The sequence below is a fragment of the Micrasema longulum genome, unplaced genomic scaffold (genome assembly GCF_059751315.1).
Source record: "Micrasema longulum isolate JH-2025_06_02 unplaced genomic scaffold, ASM5975131v1 h1tg000490l, whole genome shotgun sequence".
Classification (NCBI taxonomy): domain Eukaryota; kingdom Metazoa; phylum Arthropoda; class Insecta; order Trichoptera; family Brachycentridae; genus Micrasema; species Micrasema longulum.
The window spans coordinates 216121-236057 of record NW_028277687.1 but is presented as its reverse complement, the minus strand read 5'-3'; the positions used below and the strand labels follow the sequence as shown (position 1 = coordinate 236057).

At 32.6% G+C, this 19937-nt stretch overlaps 2 protein-coding genes across 4 annotated transcripts; both read left to right on the top strand.

Moving 5' to 3' along the window:
• Positions 1-5317: 5317 nt before the first annotated feature.
• LOC148281156 (carboxypeptidase Q-like) lies at positions 5318-19437 on the top strand. 3 transcript variants are annotated; one of them, XM_088227173.1, is made up of 3 exons: positions 5318-5714; positions 17999-18128; positions 18261-19437. In XM_088227173.1, exons 2-3 carry the CDS (start codon positions 18072-18074, stop codon positions 19350-19352), a joined length of 1149 nt encoding a protein of 382 aa, XP_088083299.1. In that variant the 5' UTR covers positions 5318-5714; positions 17999-18071; the 3' UTR covers positions 19353-19437. The 3 variants fall into 3 exon arrangements, with proteins under 3 accessions (XP_088083299.1, XP_088083298.1, XP_088083297.1); XM_088227172.1 differs by having other exon boundaries at positions 5319-5674; XM_088227171.1 differs by lacking the exon at positions 5318-5714 and adding an exon at positions 12992-13332.
• On the top strand, positions 7963-10561 carry LOC148281157 (carboxypeptidase Q-like). The gene is made up of 3 exons (XM_088227170.1): positions 7963-8239; positions 8680-8809; positions 9131-10561. Exons 1-3 carry the CDS (start codon positions 8022-8024, stop codon positions 10217-10219), a joined length of 1437 nt encoding a protein of 478 aa, XP_088083296.1. The 5' UTR covers positions 7963-8021; the 3' UTR covers positions 10220-10561.
• Positions 19438-19937: the final 500 nt, after the last annotated feature.

The window sequence follows — 19937 nt, the reverse complement described above, 5'->3', positions numbered from 1 at the left end:
ATCCCATCAACCACTCGCGCAACCAGTAATATTTGACTGTAATATTTACTTGTAAAGATACTATCAATGTAAATGTGAAACTTTGGATAATGCCTCGTATTTTCAGTAGTCTCTAAATGAGAAACTTCAGTGTTACGGGAAATTGGGTAAAAATATTTCTTAAGCGCGGTAAAAAATAAAGCGTTAAATTGTACGGTAAAGTTTCTTGAAAATGTAAGAAAAAAAAATACTTAGAGCGACGTCACTAGTTCTTCCGAATCAACATACATTCCCGTTTAATTTCCCGGCCAATTTATCAATCAGCAGAGCTCACCGAAGATGACTCGTGATATCACACGAGGAGTAATTTCAAAATTACAATACTTAAAAAAATCATAGCGCTGATACTACAATACACATTTTTTTTTGAAATTTTGAATTAGTTTGATCGTCCATTAACAAATAAAAAAAAATAGTGAAAAACCACTAAATTTCCTTACTCGTTTTATCGTCTCACCTTCACCCAATTGATGACCCCATGATATAGATAACCAGATACATTAAAAATCGTGTATAGTAATTTCAAATAAATGTTTTTCTAATACTCAAATATTTAAATTTTGGACCTCTGATTACGACACTAGGTTTTACAGGTCTACAATTCGATTCTATATTATACGCGTATTTAAAGTGTAAAAAAATGTCCTTATTAGTAACATTAAAAATATTTTTAAATTTATATTTTTAAATTCCCGCAAAAACTGTTAATTGCCACAAATAATTGCCCCTAATCCGTTTAATGTTTTTGACCGTTTAAATTTAAATAGAGCATCGTCACGAATCTCGACGTCACCGTCGCAATTGTAAAGGCCAAACATGTTGCGTTTTTATGGAGACATATTTTTTAACAATTTTATTTGAAAATATTTCTTCACAATATCCATGCTGATTTGAAGATCCATTATACATATTCTTATTGGTATTCGTAGTATGTGATATTGCTTTATTATCTTTGTTTACATATTTGTCAATCGTCTATTATTTACGGTCGTTACATGATTGTAGTGTGTAAATAACTCTCCCGTGTTCTAGACACGGGAGAGTTATTTACATCTCGATTGTTTTTGAGTGATTTTAACGGCGTGGTGGATATATTAAATATATAAACAATAAATATATTGGTCTTTTGATTAATAGTTAGGACGACTAACGATCAGCAGAAAATGAAATTGTAAGCTTGCGCAGAAAAGCAAACAATTTTCCAACAAGATAAATGAAAAACAGTAGTGAAGACAAGTAAATTATTCGATAATTTTTATGACCAGACCGATTATTTTGATTACGCAGTAATAATCGTTTGGGATTATTGCTATTTCGTTCTACGATCCGTTTTACCCAAATAAATACTAAATTAATTATGAATAATTATGAATAGCAGCGTATTATTTTATTGTAAGGTTATTTATTCACAACTTGTTGAAAATGACATCGAAACATTTAATAAATTATGAACCACAAATACGTATTTTTTAAAACAAAATATTTATATGTATTTTGTAATTATTTCTGGATAAAACTTCGTTGCAATTAAAACGATGAAATTAATTTTTAAAATGAAATCAAAATAAATGATTTTGATAAACGTAACTGTCATAAGATAAAAAGTATTGCTAATTTAATATTATGTTTATCAATCACCCTTTCGCACCCAGTGGTGCATAGGGCACTGCATTAATAAACTAAATACAACGTATTTCGATCATCTGTTACATTAACGTAAAATGATCATTCTTTCGCTTCGGGTGCCAGTCCAGGAACTATTAAATATTACAGTTTGAACAACCTGGAAAAAACGTCCATACGAGGATTTTTACTTAAGAGCAACCATCGAGTAGAAAACACTCGTCCAGGGTTCTGCTTTTATTTTACATACACAACTGTATTAATCATCCACCTGCACACAGATCACATGACTTAATATAAAACAAGTAATATTTCCCCCTTTCTTTCCTCACCCTTTGTCTAATAAATATTGTTTAATCCTAAACTTAGCCAATCAAAATTAACGGTTTTGCAAATTAGTTTTTGCTATACGTATATTATATTGTCTGTTTTTAAATTAAAATACTTACCTGGGCCAAAATAACAAACCCTATCTTCATTGGTACATACCGAAATGGTATACAAGGGATGTCCAGATATTAGGAGTACTCATTTTTTTTATTTAAAAATTAAATATTTAAAAAATAATTACAGTGAATTGTTTTTATAAATATGACTTATTTTTCCACGTAGTCGCCTTCCCGTTCTATGCAAGTTGTAAGTCCTGACACAAGCTTTTTGATGCCCTCCTCATATAACTCTCCCGCCATCTCCTTCGTCCACTTCGAGACCTCTTGTTTCACCTCCTCATCGGTTAGAATTTTTTTCCGACCCATGTCAGTCTTCAGGAAGGGGAAAAGATGAAAGTCTGAAGGCGCTAAGTCAGGGGAGTATGCAGAGTGATTTAAAATGTCCCGACCAAACAAGTTCAAATGCGCCTTGGTGGCGTTGGCCGTGTGCGAGCGGGCATTGTCCTGCAACAAACACACTCCCTTTGTCAACATTCCCCTCCGTTTGTTTTGAATTGCTCTTTTGTTTGTTGTCTCATAGGATCGTGCCTTCATATTATACCTAACAACACTTTCTGAAAGAAGAACTATTAATGATCTCATTATACTGTATAAAATTGTAAACTCTCTTTTTGACGTACCAAAAATACTTGAATTGATTAATTTTAGTAGTACCTGCTATCAACACTAAGAGTACTTTATTATTTCTCCAGTACTTCTTCCAACCAACAAAACAATTCATTGATACCGAGACGGCATAGGTTGGGTAACACTTATGGAACGGCTGCAGACATTCTGTCCAATTCTTTATTATCTTATAAGTCCGCAATATTAAGTTTATTTGTAGCTGCTCGTCAAACTATTATTGTCAATTCAATATCATAAATTAAAAAAATACTTACTCGTTTATTTTTATTACCTTATACTTGTTTTTTATTTTTTACTATTTTATCAAATTGCATTGTAGTATTGGCAAATACGCATTTCATATGTACATATTTTTATTTCTTGTTTTTTCGCGATAATATATGCTTGCTTGTTTATTAATTTAACTTCAATTTGTCTTTCTTGCTTACAGTAACACCTTATTTACTGTGTTTGCTTTACATAATTTATTTCATAAGCTTTTGCTTCATCTTTTGTTTGTTGCATCTTTGCATTTTTTGTTTATATGCTCACTGTTTTTTCTTGCATACTTTTGTTATTCTTGATTTTTTTTACATTGTATAACTTTTTATTATATCCTTTCTAACTAATTTCACATATTTTTTCTGTATATTCTGTATTATTTAGTATTGTGGGTGGATTTGGCTTTTGCGTTGGCTTGCGTTGGCGTTTGGCTTACCTGTCGGGGTCTCTCTGTACACGCTGTGTGTAACTTTTATACGCACAGGCGTGTGCGTGAGGTAGGATTAGGCAATCCTCCTTTTTACCTGCATCAGTCCGCTCGGGGCCTCGCGTCCCTGCTGGAGCCTGCAATCGGTCCCGTCGGTACCTTATGGCCTCTCGCTCAACACCCTACTACGTTCTTTTCAGAAGGTGGCGGGGAAAAAGATTCACATATATATTATCACACAAGAAATAAGAACGGCTTACTTATATGGATAACACTATTTATTTTATAAGAAAACTGGTGTGTAATACAAAGATATTTTATTACACGTTCAATAAAATCTAACTTACTTCGAATTTATATCTAACACGTGTTTTATAGAAGACTAATTTTATGTGAGGAAGCACTGCAGTTGAGTTTCGGACAAGGAGGGAAGGACGGGCCTTGAACTTCGCGCCTTTTATAGCCTTTGTTCTTGTCGCCCTCTACTTCCGGCTGGGTATCGAACCGCAGGCTGGTAACTTAACGAGCTGCGTTCGCTTGCGTGGTTTCGCTCCTCGGTAGGTCCTTGAGGATTGTTTATGACGGAGGCGCCACAGTATGTTAGCATGTATAAATGCCTTATGGGCGTTAATGAACAAAATATCGTGTAATCGTCTCCCTTTTTTGACCAAAATTGAGGTTTTTAATTTTTAGCAGATGGGGAACTAGCGTGCTGCCACTTTGATGATTGTTTTGTTGTCTCAGGTCTCCCACTTAAATACGTTTGTTCGGCTCATAGCACCATCGACATAAACAGTTTTGATCCGTGCAAAAATTTCAGTCGGAGTTTTTCCTTCCGCGAGAATGAACCTTATGACAGCGTGCACCTCGCACGTGGCGGGATTACTTATAGACATCTTTCACAGAAACGAACACAACGAGGCAAGTTTTGGTTCTAGCGAGGGTCACCGGTGCTCGTTGTGTTCAGGAGACCCCCCTACTAATCAGTGTTGCCAACTTTTGGAATAAAAATCTCACAGCCCGAGGGCCACAGTACTCCTACTTTCTGAATATGCCTCGTATTTAACTTTTCTACTCTCTGTATCTTCCAAGGATTGGCGAATTTTAATCTACTGACATAGTGACATGTTGATACGTGTTTTCATTACGTCAACTCAGACGGTTTATGATCGAATTTAACCAATAGCCGGCCCTGAAGATAGACTCCGCGTTCAATGCCAAATTAAAATTAAAGTATTTCGTATTCGCATATTCGCTTCTGTGATAAAAAGTAGTCACTTCAAAAATTGAAAATTAAAAAAAATATATATAAAATTTGACAATTCTCAAGACAGTATGGTTAAATTTTGTACAATCTCTTTTAATCTACGAACTACAAAGCCGTCTTTTATCGATTTGTCGATACGTGCACTCTTGAAGACAGGAAAAAATGTGGGAAAAGTACGATTGTTTAATTTATTTTCATATCACGTGATCTTATGCATGCGTTCGAATTACCCTAAATTTTAAGCGAACAGCTAAATGCTGCTATATGTTAATATTGACGCCTTGAAGATGAAGACTTCTGCTTAGGCGAATACGCTTTTGATCAATAAACCAAATAATATAACAAAAACAATAAATTTGAATGGTGTGTTAATACTTAAATTTAAAATAATAAACAAGTACAGTGTTAACAAATAAAATGTGTAACAGTATTTTACTTATACATATCGAAGTATAAATTAGTCAGAAATTAACCCTAAAACTATGAACTTTGAAACCCCTGTAATCTCACGTTAAATGCACTTTACAAGTCATACAATCTTTGTACTAAGACCTTTGAGAATATCAATTGAGATGCTTTGTCATTTATATGAGCTATTAAAGAACCAATTTAAGCAAGGAGTTTAGTCGTTTGCAAGACCTTAGCGTATGTAGAAGTGTGCATAACGGAGAAAATGTGAAGCGATTTATTTAAAAACACATATTAATAAACATACCGCGCGATTGTAGAGTTAAAAATAAATGTAATAATCATCAACAAGCAAGCGTCAATAAATTGCAGTGTACATATGTATCCATTATTCGTTACATGAAGGCGAGATGATGATTTTCGTCGGATGATGTTTAGGAGAATAAATTTAAATTTGATGTCAATCTTGTAAAACAAAGCGGAAATTATTCAGCAAAAAAATAAGCTACCTACCTATTTTTTTAAAAGTTTTTTTGTAATAAGAAATAACGTGTTTAATGAGTTGAAAATTTAGTAAGATTTTTTAATAAGTTTATTGACAATTTTTATACAGGTGTGTTGTGAGAAAGTTTTGTGCTACGGTGAATTTGATCCAAAAATGTTTTCTACAAGCTGTAAAAATTAGAGCATTTGATTTTACGGCGAAGTTTCTCTAAAATGTACAAAAAAATATATGAAAGTGAACTACTTTAAATGACGTCACAAGTTCTTCTAAATCAACCAATGATAGAGTGTTATGATAGATTCCCGGTTTCCGGAAAGCCAACCCACCAATCAGGACAACTCATCGATGAGAACTAGTGACGTCACGCGCTGGGTAATTTAAAAATTACAAAACGGCGGCCTCCGTGGTGTAGTGGTCAAGACGCTTGACTCACACACGGAAGGTTCCGGGTTCGATTCCCGGTGAGAACACAAAAATTAAATTTGATTTTTCTCAAGCCTGGGTATTCTATTATGTAATTCACCCCTATAATTGGGCGTCCTGGCGTGACAAGATGCAAAAATAAAATAAAACTTTAAAAAATCGCATCGATGAAAATACGACAATTGAAAAACTCTCAATTTTAGCTTAGGTTGATTATCTTTTAACAAAACAAAAAACCCTGAACTTCCCCGTAATCCTTATAATTAACTTATATTTATATTCCTGATGATGTACAAGGCACTGCATTGGTACACGATCATCGATCAGTTTTATGCTCCTCGAGTTCTAGTTAAGGGACTTTGAAATATTGCAGTGTAAAAACACAATTTTATGTTAAATCCCGGTAATTGAATGTAAAGACCCCTCGGTTGGTACACAATGTGCTAGCCTTTATTTTAGATTACGAGGCGGATTGATAATATAATAATTAAATTTTATTTAATACATTATTATGTTAAAACATTTAAGTTTGTAAGTAAAAATTCTTGATGGAAGTTCATTGTAATTTTATAAAAATAAAACACGAGTGATACTTAGATCCACAAATTCGGAAGATCCAGTGACCGGTTTCATCGCTTTCGCGACATCTTCGAGACTGGTATCTTTCGAATTGAAGTACTCTCTTATGCTGGAGATGGTTCAGAAGAAATTTCTGAGGTATCTTTACTTAAGGGAGTGCGGATATTATCCGCGGTTGTACCCGTCTGACTTCATACTGGGAATGCTTGGCTACAATAGTTTGGAGAAAAGAAGAAATGCATACTTGCTTATGTATTTTTTCCGATTGATCCGTGGTATTACGATCAACATAGGTATAACGGAGAGTATTTTTCTTTATGTTCCTAGTGACTACCTTAGACATAGACAGCTTAAGCTGTTTTATCTTGCTGCTTGCAGAACCAACCTGCCGATGGTAATGCCAGTAGGAAGAGCAATGTCTTTACTCAACCGTATCTCTTCGGATATTGACATCTTTCATATTAGTGAAAAAAAGTTCAGAGAGGATTGCATTCTTTCTTTATAATTGCTGGGTATTTTTTATTTTACCATTTTTGTATATTTAAATTTTAGTGTTCATTTTTTCGTTTTATGTATGCATTGAATTTTTTTGTTATGTACATAAACGTTTTTAAAATAAATAAATTGAAATTGAAATAAATTGAAATTAAAGAGTTAAATGTATTTATACAAAACAGAGGTAAGGATAGAAAATTCAAAGTTATATGTAAGTAAATTAAATAAAGTTATTTTTATCTTAAGGATCATTATTATAAAATTTTCTTTGGGTTAACTAATGAGTTGATATAATGCTATTTTAATGAGTGAGAAAACTACTCAAACTCATTATCAGAGTGAGAAAACTCATTAAAATAGCATTATATCAACTCATTAGTTAACCCAAAGAAAATTTTATAATAATGATCCTTAAGATAAAAATAACTTTATTTAATTTACTTACATATAACTTTGAATTATCTATCCTTACCTCTGTTTTGTATAAATACATTTAACTCTTTAATAAAGATACCAGTCTCGAAGATGTCGCGAAAGCGATGAAACCGGTCACTGGATATTCTAAATTTGTGGATTAAAGTATCACTCGTGTTTTATTTATATAATTAACATTATTATGTTAATTTGTTAATTGCAGTAGATTTCATGTTCTTACATGCGGATTTTTAGGCATAAACTTTATTGGTGATGTGATATTTGTAAATAAATAGGCTACTGGGGTTTTCGAAAGAAGATTTGGAATAATAATTAGGACCTGCATCTTCCGAATAAATTTTAACTTACAAAAATGTGACATTGATCAATATTCGTCTCATCTTTTATCTTTTGGAAACAATTTATTTAAACACTTTGTCAACGCGAACTAGACTGCTAATAAATTAAAATACATGAGTTGTTATCTTAGTGTTGTAGAACAAAATGTCTTCATGTCGGTTGCTGGTGTTGCTTTTATATACATTTTTACCGTTGGGAATATTATGTCTTTCCTTGCAAGAAAATAAAATCGTTAGCAGTGAAAATGATAATTGCAGTCTGCCGCAAAAATTAATAGAAGATATAGCGAAATATGCCGATACAACGAATCGCATCATCGACTATTTTACCAAAGGACAATACAGGGGAAAAACATGGAATCAGTAAGTAAACTTTTTTTTTTTTTTTTTGTTAAGAGCATGTGAGATGCCAGATAACAGCACGTTGAACTGATTTTGCCGGCATTTTGATGACCCGTTTTTCCCACTTCAAAACTGAACCGATTTTGTTGTTTTTTTTTAGAAAGATCATGAAGCATTCCGTGTGTTGCGTTTTTCAAAAACACTTATCATGTTTATTTACCGTACGTCTAAAGAAAAAAATGTGCGTTTCAAAGAGTTTTTTGATGGTTCTAGTTCTCATGATAAACAATATTCGTAAAAATTAAAGCGCTGTGTTTTAAACGTTTTTTTTTTTTGTTATTGTCTAACAACAACTTAAAACAGTGTGCACAGCCGTAAAAACCTAAATTTAATAAAATGTTCTCACTAACATAAGTCGAATATAAAGTGGATATTTAAATGATACTATTTTATTATTTCAGATTGGCTGTATTTGTGGATAAATTTGGCAATCGTGTGTCTGGATCACAAGTTTTAGAAGATGCTATTGATTACATGGTTGAGATTTCAAATCTAAATGGTTTAGAAGATGTTCACACAGAAAATGTTGAGGTAACTCAAGAATAAAATATACACAAATGCTCAATGTGTGTGTAATAAATTTAGAAATTAAAAAATGATCGATTTAAAATAACTTCATTGGCAAATACACACAATGTTATTTTACGCCTGTAAAAATGGCTGTCCCATCACAACAGATTTTAACAGGTCGCAGTGACGTTTAGAGCTTGTACAACACGAAAGCAAGAATGGTTGTCAAATTCTCTTTTTATTTATATTTGTTCTCCCAAAACAATAACGTTATTGTGAAAAATATTCTGGAACAATTTACTTCCGTGTAATTCATTTTAATCATTTCAATATGTCTTTTAGGTTCCACATTGGGTAAGAGGAAATGAAAGCGCCACATTATTAGAACCAAGAGTTAAAAATTTACCTATACTTGGTCTAGGTGGTAGTGTAGCTACTCCCCCCGAGGGTATTACTGCTAGTGTCGTTGTTGTTCGAGGTTTTACAGAATTAAGAGCTCTTCCTGGTTCATCAGTCAACGGTAAAATAGTTGTCTATGCGGAACCATTCGTAAGTTATGGAGAGACCGTTAAATACAGAAGTCAAGGAGCATCTGAAGCTGCAAAAAAGGGAGCTGTAGCAGCTCTCGTAAGATCAATAACACCATTTTCACTAGCAACCCCACATACGGGAGGTCAATATTACCAAGATGATAAAAATAAAATTCCAGTAGCAGCAATTACATTAGAGGACGCTGACCAACTTTTAAGGATGCAAACTAGTGGCAAAAATATCACAATCAATCTGATCATGTCAGCAACATCTGAAACCAAAATATCAAGAAACACTATAGCAGACTTAAAGGGATCTACTGAACCAAATAAAGTAGTCATAGTATCGGGACATATAGACAGTTGGGACGTAGGAGATGGTGCTATGGATGATGGAGGTGGTTCTTTCATATCCTGGGTAGCTCCGGTTGTTTTAAAAGTACTGAATTTGCGTCCTCGAAGAACACTGAGAACAATTTTGTGGACAGCTGAAGAACCTGGACTCATCGGAGCTGAAGCCTATGAAAAGGCACACCGAGAAGATAATGATAATATAAATTTTATTATGGAGTCTGACTTTGGTACATTCTCACCCCGCGGATTAATATACTCAGGAAGTAAAACGGGAGAGTGCATGATGAAAGAAATATTAAAATTATTTCACTCTATTAATGCGACCCAGCTATCGTTAGATGAGCCTGGACCAGATATTGGTTATTTTACTAAGCAAGGAATTCCTGGGGGTGGACTCTTTAATGATAACGAGAAGTATTTCTGGTATCACCATTCGGCGGGAGATACAATCAATGTTATTGAACCTGACGCTCTCGATAGATGTGCAGCTTTTTGGACAGCTTTTTCATACATAGTAGCTGATTTAGCTGATGATATTCCAAGATAATAAAATAATTAATTTTGGTTGATAATTATTGATTTGATTTGCCGATTGATACTTTTTAACTTAGGTTTTGCTGTTTTACTCGTTATTTTTTAAAATTTAGAAATCATAAGTAGTGATAATGTAATAATATTTGTAATAAAATAAATAAAACAACTTTGTTTTTATCCACTAATTTTTATTTTTCGCCGACCGAAAGTTACGTAAACCTTGACAAAGAAGCTTGTTTACTTTGAAACCGGTCGGTGAAAAATAAAAATTAGTGGTTAAAAACGTTGTTTTATTTATTTTATTATAATGAATAACCACAAAGTTAGTGCTTCACATATAAACTTTATAATAATATTTGTTTTGTTTAAATGAAACCAATACCCGGCTTGCTTAAACTAAGGTTTATATTCTCACAGCAATAATGCATTAAAACTTTGTTTTTTTTTAATGTAAAATATTTAATCGATCTAAAATATAAAAAAATAATGCATACATTCTGTAACCAATCACATGAAATTTCTATCCATCAATCAATCCACAAGCAGACTAATTATATGTAGGAGTTTCTTATAAAAGACATCAGGAGCTCAATCACAAATAACTATCGACGTGCTAATAAGCGACGTGATAACAATTTCTCACAACGGTTGTTTATCGTATTCGTGATTACAATTGAACATCCGTGAACACCTAATAAAATTTCAAAATATTTACGTTTTGCAACGAATAATCCTGCTGCGCAATCACACATTTGAATTTCACCGGTGTAAATATGGAAAATATTCCAAAACTGCTATTTTCGTTTATTATTTATCATGCTTTTTATTGCATTTAGCCGGCGGTTGGCAAGCCAAATGTCAAAAAAGCAGTCGCCATAGAAATCGTAATTTAATTTTCACTTTTTTAAATTAGATACCCCTTGCTATTTTGCAAATGAAATATATTGTATTATTTTTTAAAGTAAACGCCGATTTTTTGCCAGTGAACTGTATTTATTTACGAGGAAAACAAAAAACAAACCGACACGAGCGTTTACTTAGAGATTACACACGCGTTGACTTATGACTGCGATAACTTTAGCATGTTCATTATTGTTCATTGTGATCGCTCAAATGCTTAGCATGTTTTTAAGCACGTCGATAGTTATTTGTCATTGAGCTACATAATGTAAAAATGTGTTGTTCAATTTTCATTTCAGCTTTTTAATTTTTTATTTTTTATTTTAGAATCTCACCGATATACTAATTATGTAATTAATTTGGCGCTGTTTAGTTATATTGTATTTTTGTTAATTGTGTTTATTGTAATTAGAAAAAAAAACAAATGTTAAATTGTTGGAAAAAAATGAATATTTGACGATGAATTATTGTACCAAAAATAATAATTTATTGCAATCGATTCTTTAGGATTCGTATTATTCGCTTTTCCGGACCCCAATCTTTCAGATCACAATTTATATTGTTTTAGTCTTTTCAGGAAGTACTTAGAATGTGTTTTTCTCTCAGAGTAATAATGCGCCAAGCTGTAGAGGCGCCCAAACGTAGGAAAACCATTCTATGACTCAATAGTCTACCCAATGGTTTTGAGTTAGCTCGCAGCAAAACAATGGGCTGTACTCAGGTCGAGAATTGCCAAATGGATATTAATTTGCATTGTAAATATTTTTAAATATGTTCCTGTGTGTTTATTATTGCAGGGTTATTCCAATTTATTTTTCTATAATTCGCCTATATTTCTTTTGTAAAACTGAAAATACATGTGTGTGTTTATTTCTTTATTTATTGATTTATTAATTTTATTCACAATATACTTATGCTACATTTATTGAGACATAAATCCCACGTCAATGGAACCAAAGTCCTGTGTTGAGTATGTTTGTTTGTCCGTCACATCTCCGAAACGGCGAGTCGTAGCGGCCTGAAATTTGGACTTGTCATTTTAGATGCGATTTCAAGGTTAACGTTGCTATTTTCGAATAAAATTTGAATCGACTTTTACTCGATAAAAACTAAAACTTTATATGGATGCCTATCAACCGTCAAAATCAACAGTAAACATACTTAAATTCACAAATTTTTCTCCTAAATTGAGAAAAAATAGTATCTGAAGTATATGAATGTTGATATAAGCAAAGTTTTGAGCAGCATAATACACGTGTCGGGACAATAAATCCCAAAAATCATGGGAAAATATTCGAAATCAATTACCTGAGAAAACTGTCTCCTTTAGCACCTTTGACGCTCCTACAGCTGCAACGAAACATTCTGCAATTCACCATAGTCGATTTTTATTTACTATAACGTAAATATCCCATTTATTTACAAACAAAGCTAAGCACAGCTACAAAAGCATCCAATCAAACCGTTATGTTTATGTTGTCAAACAAAACGAAATGGCCACCAATCGCTAACCAACAAACAACATCGCTTGCGTTCTATGAAACAGTGATAGGGCTTCTCTCTAGGTTACGCATTATTACTCTGAGATTTTTCTGCATCTGCTGGAATAATTCAAAATCCTTATACTTCCGCATCAGAATTCAAAGAATATTTTGAAAAATGGCGTTCGAACATGATGTTCGATTTATAATGGTATTATTTCATGAACAATTGTGATTTTAATTGTATTTTGATGCCTGGTAATAATTATCTATCAACGCTTCTGGAAGTTCTCTGTTCTGAGTGCAAGTCTACATAACTTATTATGGATATAAGTGGATTATTGGAAAAGTGGAAATAACAATAACGATAATTCGATATTCATAACCGGTTATACGCAACACCAAATAAAAGTAATCTTCGATTCGCACACTATTGGTAATCCCGGTAATCCTTGGAATTAGTTCAAGATAATACATTTGTGTATAAAATACCATGGCGCTGGTATTATTAAATTAGTTTAACAGTGTATTATTTAATAAAAATGTGGCATTTACAAATATTATTTATCGGTATTTTATTGCCGTTGGGAATATTAACCGAAAAGCAATTAGTATCAAACGAAAGTTTTGACGAGTGTAACCTGTCTCCGGAAGTAAAAAGGGACATAGCTGAATATGCCAATGTAACAAATATTATAATAGAGTATTTTACTAAGGGTGATTACAAAGGAAAAACGTGGGATCAGTAAGTGCAGCCTTTTTTATTAAAAAATAGAATATGTAAAAAGAAAACGGATACGGATTTATTTATTCTCTCAATAGTGAGGAAGTTCAGTGCTACGGTAAATTGGATAAAAATATTATTTTCTTGCACCCGATAAAAATTAAAGCATTAAATTATACGGCGAAGTTTCTCGAAAATGTATGAAAAAAATAATAAAAATTAAGCAAATGTTATTAAATATTTGTATATAACCACTTACCGACTTTTCTATATCTACCGGTTTCGAGACGTACTCGTCACTTCATTAGGACACCAATTAAACCAACATGCTAAACCCACTATACACCTTCACCATAGTTGTTGCACAAAAATATAAAACGAACACGACACGCATTAATGCTTTAAATATTAATTAAATAACAATTTACTTCTTTAAACGACCAGTAATATAGAGTTTTGATAGATTTTCGGTTTTCGAGAAGCCAACTCACCAACCAGGATAACTCACAGAAGAGAACAAGTGACGTCACGAGCGGAGTAATTAAAAAGTACGAATATTGAAAAAATCATAGCGATAATAATACTATAGATAAAAAAATAAAAAAATAGCTTAATTTGACAGTCTAAAAAGAAATGAAAAAAAAAACTAAGGAATTTTTTTTTATTAGTTTTTACATTTTAAGAAAAAAAATGCTGTGTTTAGTTTTTTTCGCATTTATTTGTAATTCTTACGAGTTACTGGGTGATCGACATCGCCAGTTTCACCAGTCTGCTACCGAAGACTAAACAAATTCTAATGTTATATACAAGTATGGGTAATGGTTTTAATAATCATGGGAATAAACTAATTTAAATTAAACGAATTTAAGTATCATGAAATTATAATTATACGAATTTAAGTATTGTTTGATTTAAATTCGTTTATTCCCATAATTATATAAAATCACTATTATGCTTTCACTTGTACGACACAATATTTTTTTGATCTCCCACTTTAACAATGTCGGTCGAGACGAAACCCGGTCACTGGTAAAAATTAAAATGAAACTCCATACAGTATTTTAACTATGTTATAATATATAATTTATTATATTTCTCAATAATTTACTAACGCAGTTTATTTAACGTCGTAATTAACGTAATTTTCAAAAGTGTTTTAATGATTAAGAGATTTAAAAAAAAAACATAATTTATACTTTTTAAAGTACCAAAAATTAAAGTTAAAATAAAACAATCTACAGTAAAAATAACATATCTATTTATTATTTAATACATGTATGTATTGTATGAGTAGGTATATGCATGTGTATATTTTTGCAATTTAAAAGAAAATGTATGTAGATTGATATTTTTATTTGGTTTGCAATATTGTTTTTATTTTATATTCTATTATTTTTTACAGTTGCCAAACAGCCTGATTTTTTTCGACAAGTTCAACGAGAATTGCTCTTATTTTTTATGTATTTGTTGCTAACAATATTTAATTTATTTAAACTAAAGATTTTTTTAAAATAAAATAAAATACGTCATTGCGTTGAGTTAAAATTATGTAACCTTGAGATAGTCACAAGGTTAGTATGTAATTCGGTATAATCCGCTGTATTATTGAGATAATAAGTTTGAATGTGTAAATGAGGAAGTTTAGTGCACGGGAAATTGGATTAAAAAAATGTTTTCTTATACTCAGTAAAAATTTAAGCATTTAATTGTAAAGCGAAGTTTCTCGAAAATGTTTCTAATTTTAAGTTTGCCTGGAGAGCGAATTGGCGATGAACAAAAGTTAGTCAAAAGTGATGGTGTTTGAAAGGGGAAGTGAGGTTACTGATTGCATAATAAATGTAAACAACAAATGTCTCGAGCAAGTAGAAGAATTTGTGTATCTGGGAAGCATGTTTTTTAAGAGATGGAAGAGTAGAAAATTATGCTGAAAGGAGAGTGAATGCGGGCAACAAAATGAACGGTTACTAAGCACAGTAATTGCTAATAAAAATATGTCAATCGAAGCCAAACTGGCAGTGCACAACGAAGTTTTAGTCTTAACACTTATGTATGGAAGTGAAACATGGAACTGGCAGAGGAAGGATGAAAAAGCCTAGTGAACGCGGTTGAAATGCAATATCTTCGGCGAATGTGTGGGACAGGGTTACGAATGATGAAATTAGGCGAGAGGGTAAACTGAGTCAAGTATAACTGATGAGATTAAGAAAGGGTCTCTGAGAGGGTTTGGTCACGTAAAACGCATGTACGACGAAATAGTGGTAAAACAAGTATATATGGCGAAAATGAACGGTAACGTGAGACGAGGACGACCAAGGAAGACGTGGCATGATCAGATAAACCCAAATCTTAAGTCTGGTCATGTAAAAAGCAGACAGAACCGAAGGGCATGTATGGCAAGATGTGTGAATGTGGAAGAAGCTAGGAATATATGCCAGGATAGACGTGTGTGGCGGTCTATTCTTTCCGCCTACTCCTACGGGGAAATGGCGTGATCGTAGTAGTAGTAATATAAATGGTTTTCATCAAAACGAACTATTTTAGAACATGACAGGTTCATGTGAACAATAATTAATTATACCGTTGTTATGTGTTGTGATTGATTTCCGGTTTCCGGGTGGCCATTGTTTTTAACGTTTTCAACTTTTGAGTGTCAACGGAGTAATTTCAAAATTGTAAAACTTGTTTGATACATTTTTTTAAAGTTTTAGTTTGATGGTCTTTTAACAAATTATATATTTTTTAAAACCACTGAACTTCCTCATTGTACTTAAATAGGGAATTACATAATTATTATCATAAAGAAATACGGCTAAGCATAGTACTTACTTACTTAACGTGTCTGGTTGGATCATATTATATCCTCTTATCTTGAATAATTTATTGCATTTCGCGATTTTAATATTAAATATTTTAAAATGTATATATCCAGGAATCAGCAAGCAGCCTGTTAGCCACATGTCCAGCAGTAACTACCTACAATGTACAAAAGTTACTCTTCGGATATACAGGGTGTTCATAAAACCCTGTCACATCTGAAACCACAATGATCAGTATGAGCGAGAAGACATATTGGAACATTAAAATAAATTTTTGGAACGACTAAAATCTTAAAAAATAAAATATTTTGAAAACCAAATGGTTGCTTACTTTTGCAGGGAAGAAACGAGGCGGGGGGAGGGGGCAGTCTGATACGCCGTCAACTGTTTAAATTTTCTTCGTTCTAAATATTTTTTTTAATATGCTAATATGTCTTCTTGCCCATACTGATCATCGTGGTTTCGGATGTGACAGGGTTTAAAGGACACCTGTATATCTTTATTTTATTAACCATCATGTTGAAACGGGGATTCATTTATTTAGCTTTTTATTGCTTATTTTTTAAAATGAAAATTTGACAAATTTTATTTTTTGAAAATTTATTGATATAATTTTAGGTTGCTCTAGCGTCCATGTGCTTTGTAGCTGCAAAACGATTGGTAATCTAGCTTCAATATGCATGCGGCCCAGGGCTCCGATTACAATGGAAAGTTAACAGAGTTACCTTCGACTGTGTATAAAAAAAAACCGATATGTGTGTACGAAAATGAGTATATTTGCATAAAATTTTTAAGTATTTCGTCGGTAACCTATAATTGAACATGTTAAGAAGAAAAAATTGTATGCATATGCTGCTTTTCATACAGAAAACTAAATGTTCATTTGTAGATAAAATTGAAGATAATTGTTAACTTTTATAAAGGCGATCGTCATTGGTACATACCGAGACGTTATACTATCTATCTACGTCAGTATGTTCTATAGACTTGTCATCTCTACATCATATGATCGAATCCAATCAACGAATGACCCCTTAAATTTAGTCCGCGTTCCTTACTTAATTACATTTTATAATAGGTCTCATTTATATTTTAAATAGGATTCTATAATAAAAAGCGACCACTTCAAAGCGACCATTAACTCCAATGAATTCTAATTCAAGTAAAAAAATACTCGCATGAACATGATTTATCTATAAGTTTTGACAATTACCAAGACGGTATGCTTAACGATAGTCTGTATTAAATGTATCTACCGAGCAAAACCGGCTCTTTTAAAGCCTTTAAGTTCTCGATACGTACACTCAGGAAGACAGTAAAACAGATGGAAAAATAACATGTACTTTTTTTTTATAGTGGCAACATTTTTACGCCTAGATGCTCTTATATGTTAATAGGCCGGAATCTAGTAACATTATCTGTGGATCTAGGCGTTCGTTTTCACAACTGATAGTTATGTTAGTATTGAATTCGACTTCGAAATTTACTTATTACTTTCTCATATTTTTAATAGGCTTTTATGAAAAAAGTGCCAACCTCAGAGAGATTAAAAATTAAAATAAATCGTAATTAAAAGAAAAATTGCTCGATGGAACTAAATTTTACCTACTACCTACCTCAAAACTTGAAAGAGGATTGGTAGTGTATCTTTGTAATTGATCGGAAGAATCTTCAACTATGACGTCATAATTTATTTATTTATTTATTTAACTATAATGAAGCTATGTCACTTTAGTGTGTAGATATGTGTACCGTGACGTTCGCTTCCTCTACTTACATATCGATGTACCTACCCAAAACATGAAGGAGGGTCATTAGTGTATCTTCGTAACCGCTCGAGATAATTTATCATAAAATATACCAATTTCTAGGTTGGCTTTGTTTGTGGATAAGTTTGGATTTCGACTTTCGGGATCGCAGATATTAGAAGATTCTATAGATTACATGGTGGAGCTTTCAAAACAAAATGGCTTGGAAAACATTCATACGGAAGATGTAGAGGTAAAGCGTTTGATGCCAAATTAAAAGAAAATGTATCAGTGTGAATTGTAGTTCTTAAATACCTTATTTCGATTGTTTATTATTTTGCTAAAATAATTATTGTAGTTAATAGAAAATAATTTGTTTTTACAGGTTCCATATTGGGTGAGAGGAAAAGAAAGTGCCACATTGTTAGAACCCAGAGTCAAAGATTTACCGCTACTAGGCCTCGGTGAAAGTGTATCTACTCCTCCCGAGGGCATTACTGCCAGGGTCATTGTTGTTCAAAGTTTCGAAGAACTCAAAGCTCTTCCAAACACTACAGTCGTTGGAAAAATAGTTGTCTATGCAGAGCCATTCATAAGCTATGGGGATTCTGTTGTATACAGAAGTCGAGGAGCAGTTGAAGCAGCAAAAAAGGGGGCTGTAGCAGCTCTTGTAAGATCTATAACCCCATTTTCACTAGCGACCCCACATACAGGAGGTCAAAATTACCAAGATAATGTTACTAAAGTTCCAGTCGCGGCCATTACCACAGAAGATGCTGACCAACTTCTGAGAATGCAAAACAACGGCCAAAACATCACAATCAAACTGATTATGATATCATCATCTGAAACCAAAATATCAAGAAATACTATAGCAGATTTAAAGGGATCTACTGCACCAAATAAAGTAGTTATAGTATCAGGACATATAGATAGTTGGGACGTAGGAGATGGTGCTATGGATGACGGAGGTGGTTCTTTCATATCCTGGGTAGCTCCGGTTGTTTTAAAAACATTAAATTTGCGTCCCCGAAGAACACTGAGAACAATTTTGTGGACAGCTGAAGAACTTGGACTTATCGGAGCTGAAGCCTATGAAAAAGCGCACCGAGAAGATAACGACAACATAAATTTTATTATGGAGTCCGATAGTGGTACATTCTCTCCCCTTGGATTAACTTATTCTGGGAGCAAGACGGGAGAATGTATGATGAAAGAGATATTAAAGTTATTTGATTCAATAAATACAACACAGTTATCGTTGGGTAATCCCGGACCAGATATTGGTTTATTCACGAAGCAAGGAGTTCCTGGGGGGGGACTCTCTAATGAAAATGAAAATTATTTCTGGTATCACCACACTGAGGGAGATACATTGAGTGTGGTAAAGCCAGATGTTCTCGATAGATGTGCTGCATTTTGGACAGCTTTCTCATACATTGTCGCTGATTTAGTTCACGATATTCCAAGGGCATGAATGAACATTAAACCTAATGTTTAACAAACCGAAGACTTTTCATGTGTTTTTTAATTGGTAACAAATAGACATTTCAAATGCATAATTTCCATCTTTTATTTCATAGCAGTTTCACAAATATTATAGTTACATACATGGTTTTTATTAATATACTATAAATTGAAGGTAACATGTACAAAAAATATGCATTAATCAAGGATTCGCCAAAAACTCTAACAAGTAGTTTGAATTTTGTTTGGGAGATCTAAAGTATAATTTTTATGTACCTTCATAATAAATTCAAACTAAATTTAAGATGCTCATACAAAAACAATTCTAAAATAAAGAAACTAAAAAGAAAATTGACTAATATAGCCAAAGTATTTTTTTTAAATAGGCTATTTATTACAGTAAACAAGTAAATTATGTATATATTTACACATATATATTATTTATTATAATTAAAATAGCTTAAGGAAAGGAATACACTAAAAGAAGTTAAGTTTTAGAGAATAGCAAATATAAAAAAGTACATTAGCTAATAAAATAAAACAATAGTATACTCGTAAGGATCTTTCTTAAACATTATACCATGTTTAAATCCAA

Coding starts and splice junctions, on each gene's coding strand:
- LOC148281157 (XM_088227170.1), top strand. CDS start 8,022: ATGTCTTCATGTCGGTTGCTGGTGTTGCTTTTATATACATTTTTACCG. Junction 8,240..8,679: donor AGGGGAAAAACATGGAATCA/GTAAGTAAACTT, acceptor TTATTATTTCAG/ATTGGCTGTATTTGTGGATA. Junction 8,810..9,130: donor TTCACACAGAAAATGTTGAG/GTAACTCAAGAA, acceptor TATGTCTTTTAG/GTTCCACATTGGGTAAGAGG.
- LOC148281156 (XM_088227171.1), top strand. CDS start 13,130: ATGTGGCATTTACAAATATTATTTATCGGTATTTTATTGCCGTTGGGA. Junction 13,333..17,998: donor AAAGGAAAAACGTGGGATCA/GTAAGTGCAGCC, acceptor ACCAATTTCTAG/GTTGGCTTTGTTTGTGGATA. Junction 18,129..18,260: donor TTCATACGGAAGATGTAGAG/GTAAAGCGTTTG, acceptor TTGTTTTTACAG/GTTCCATATTGGGTGAGAGG.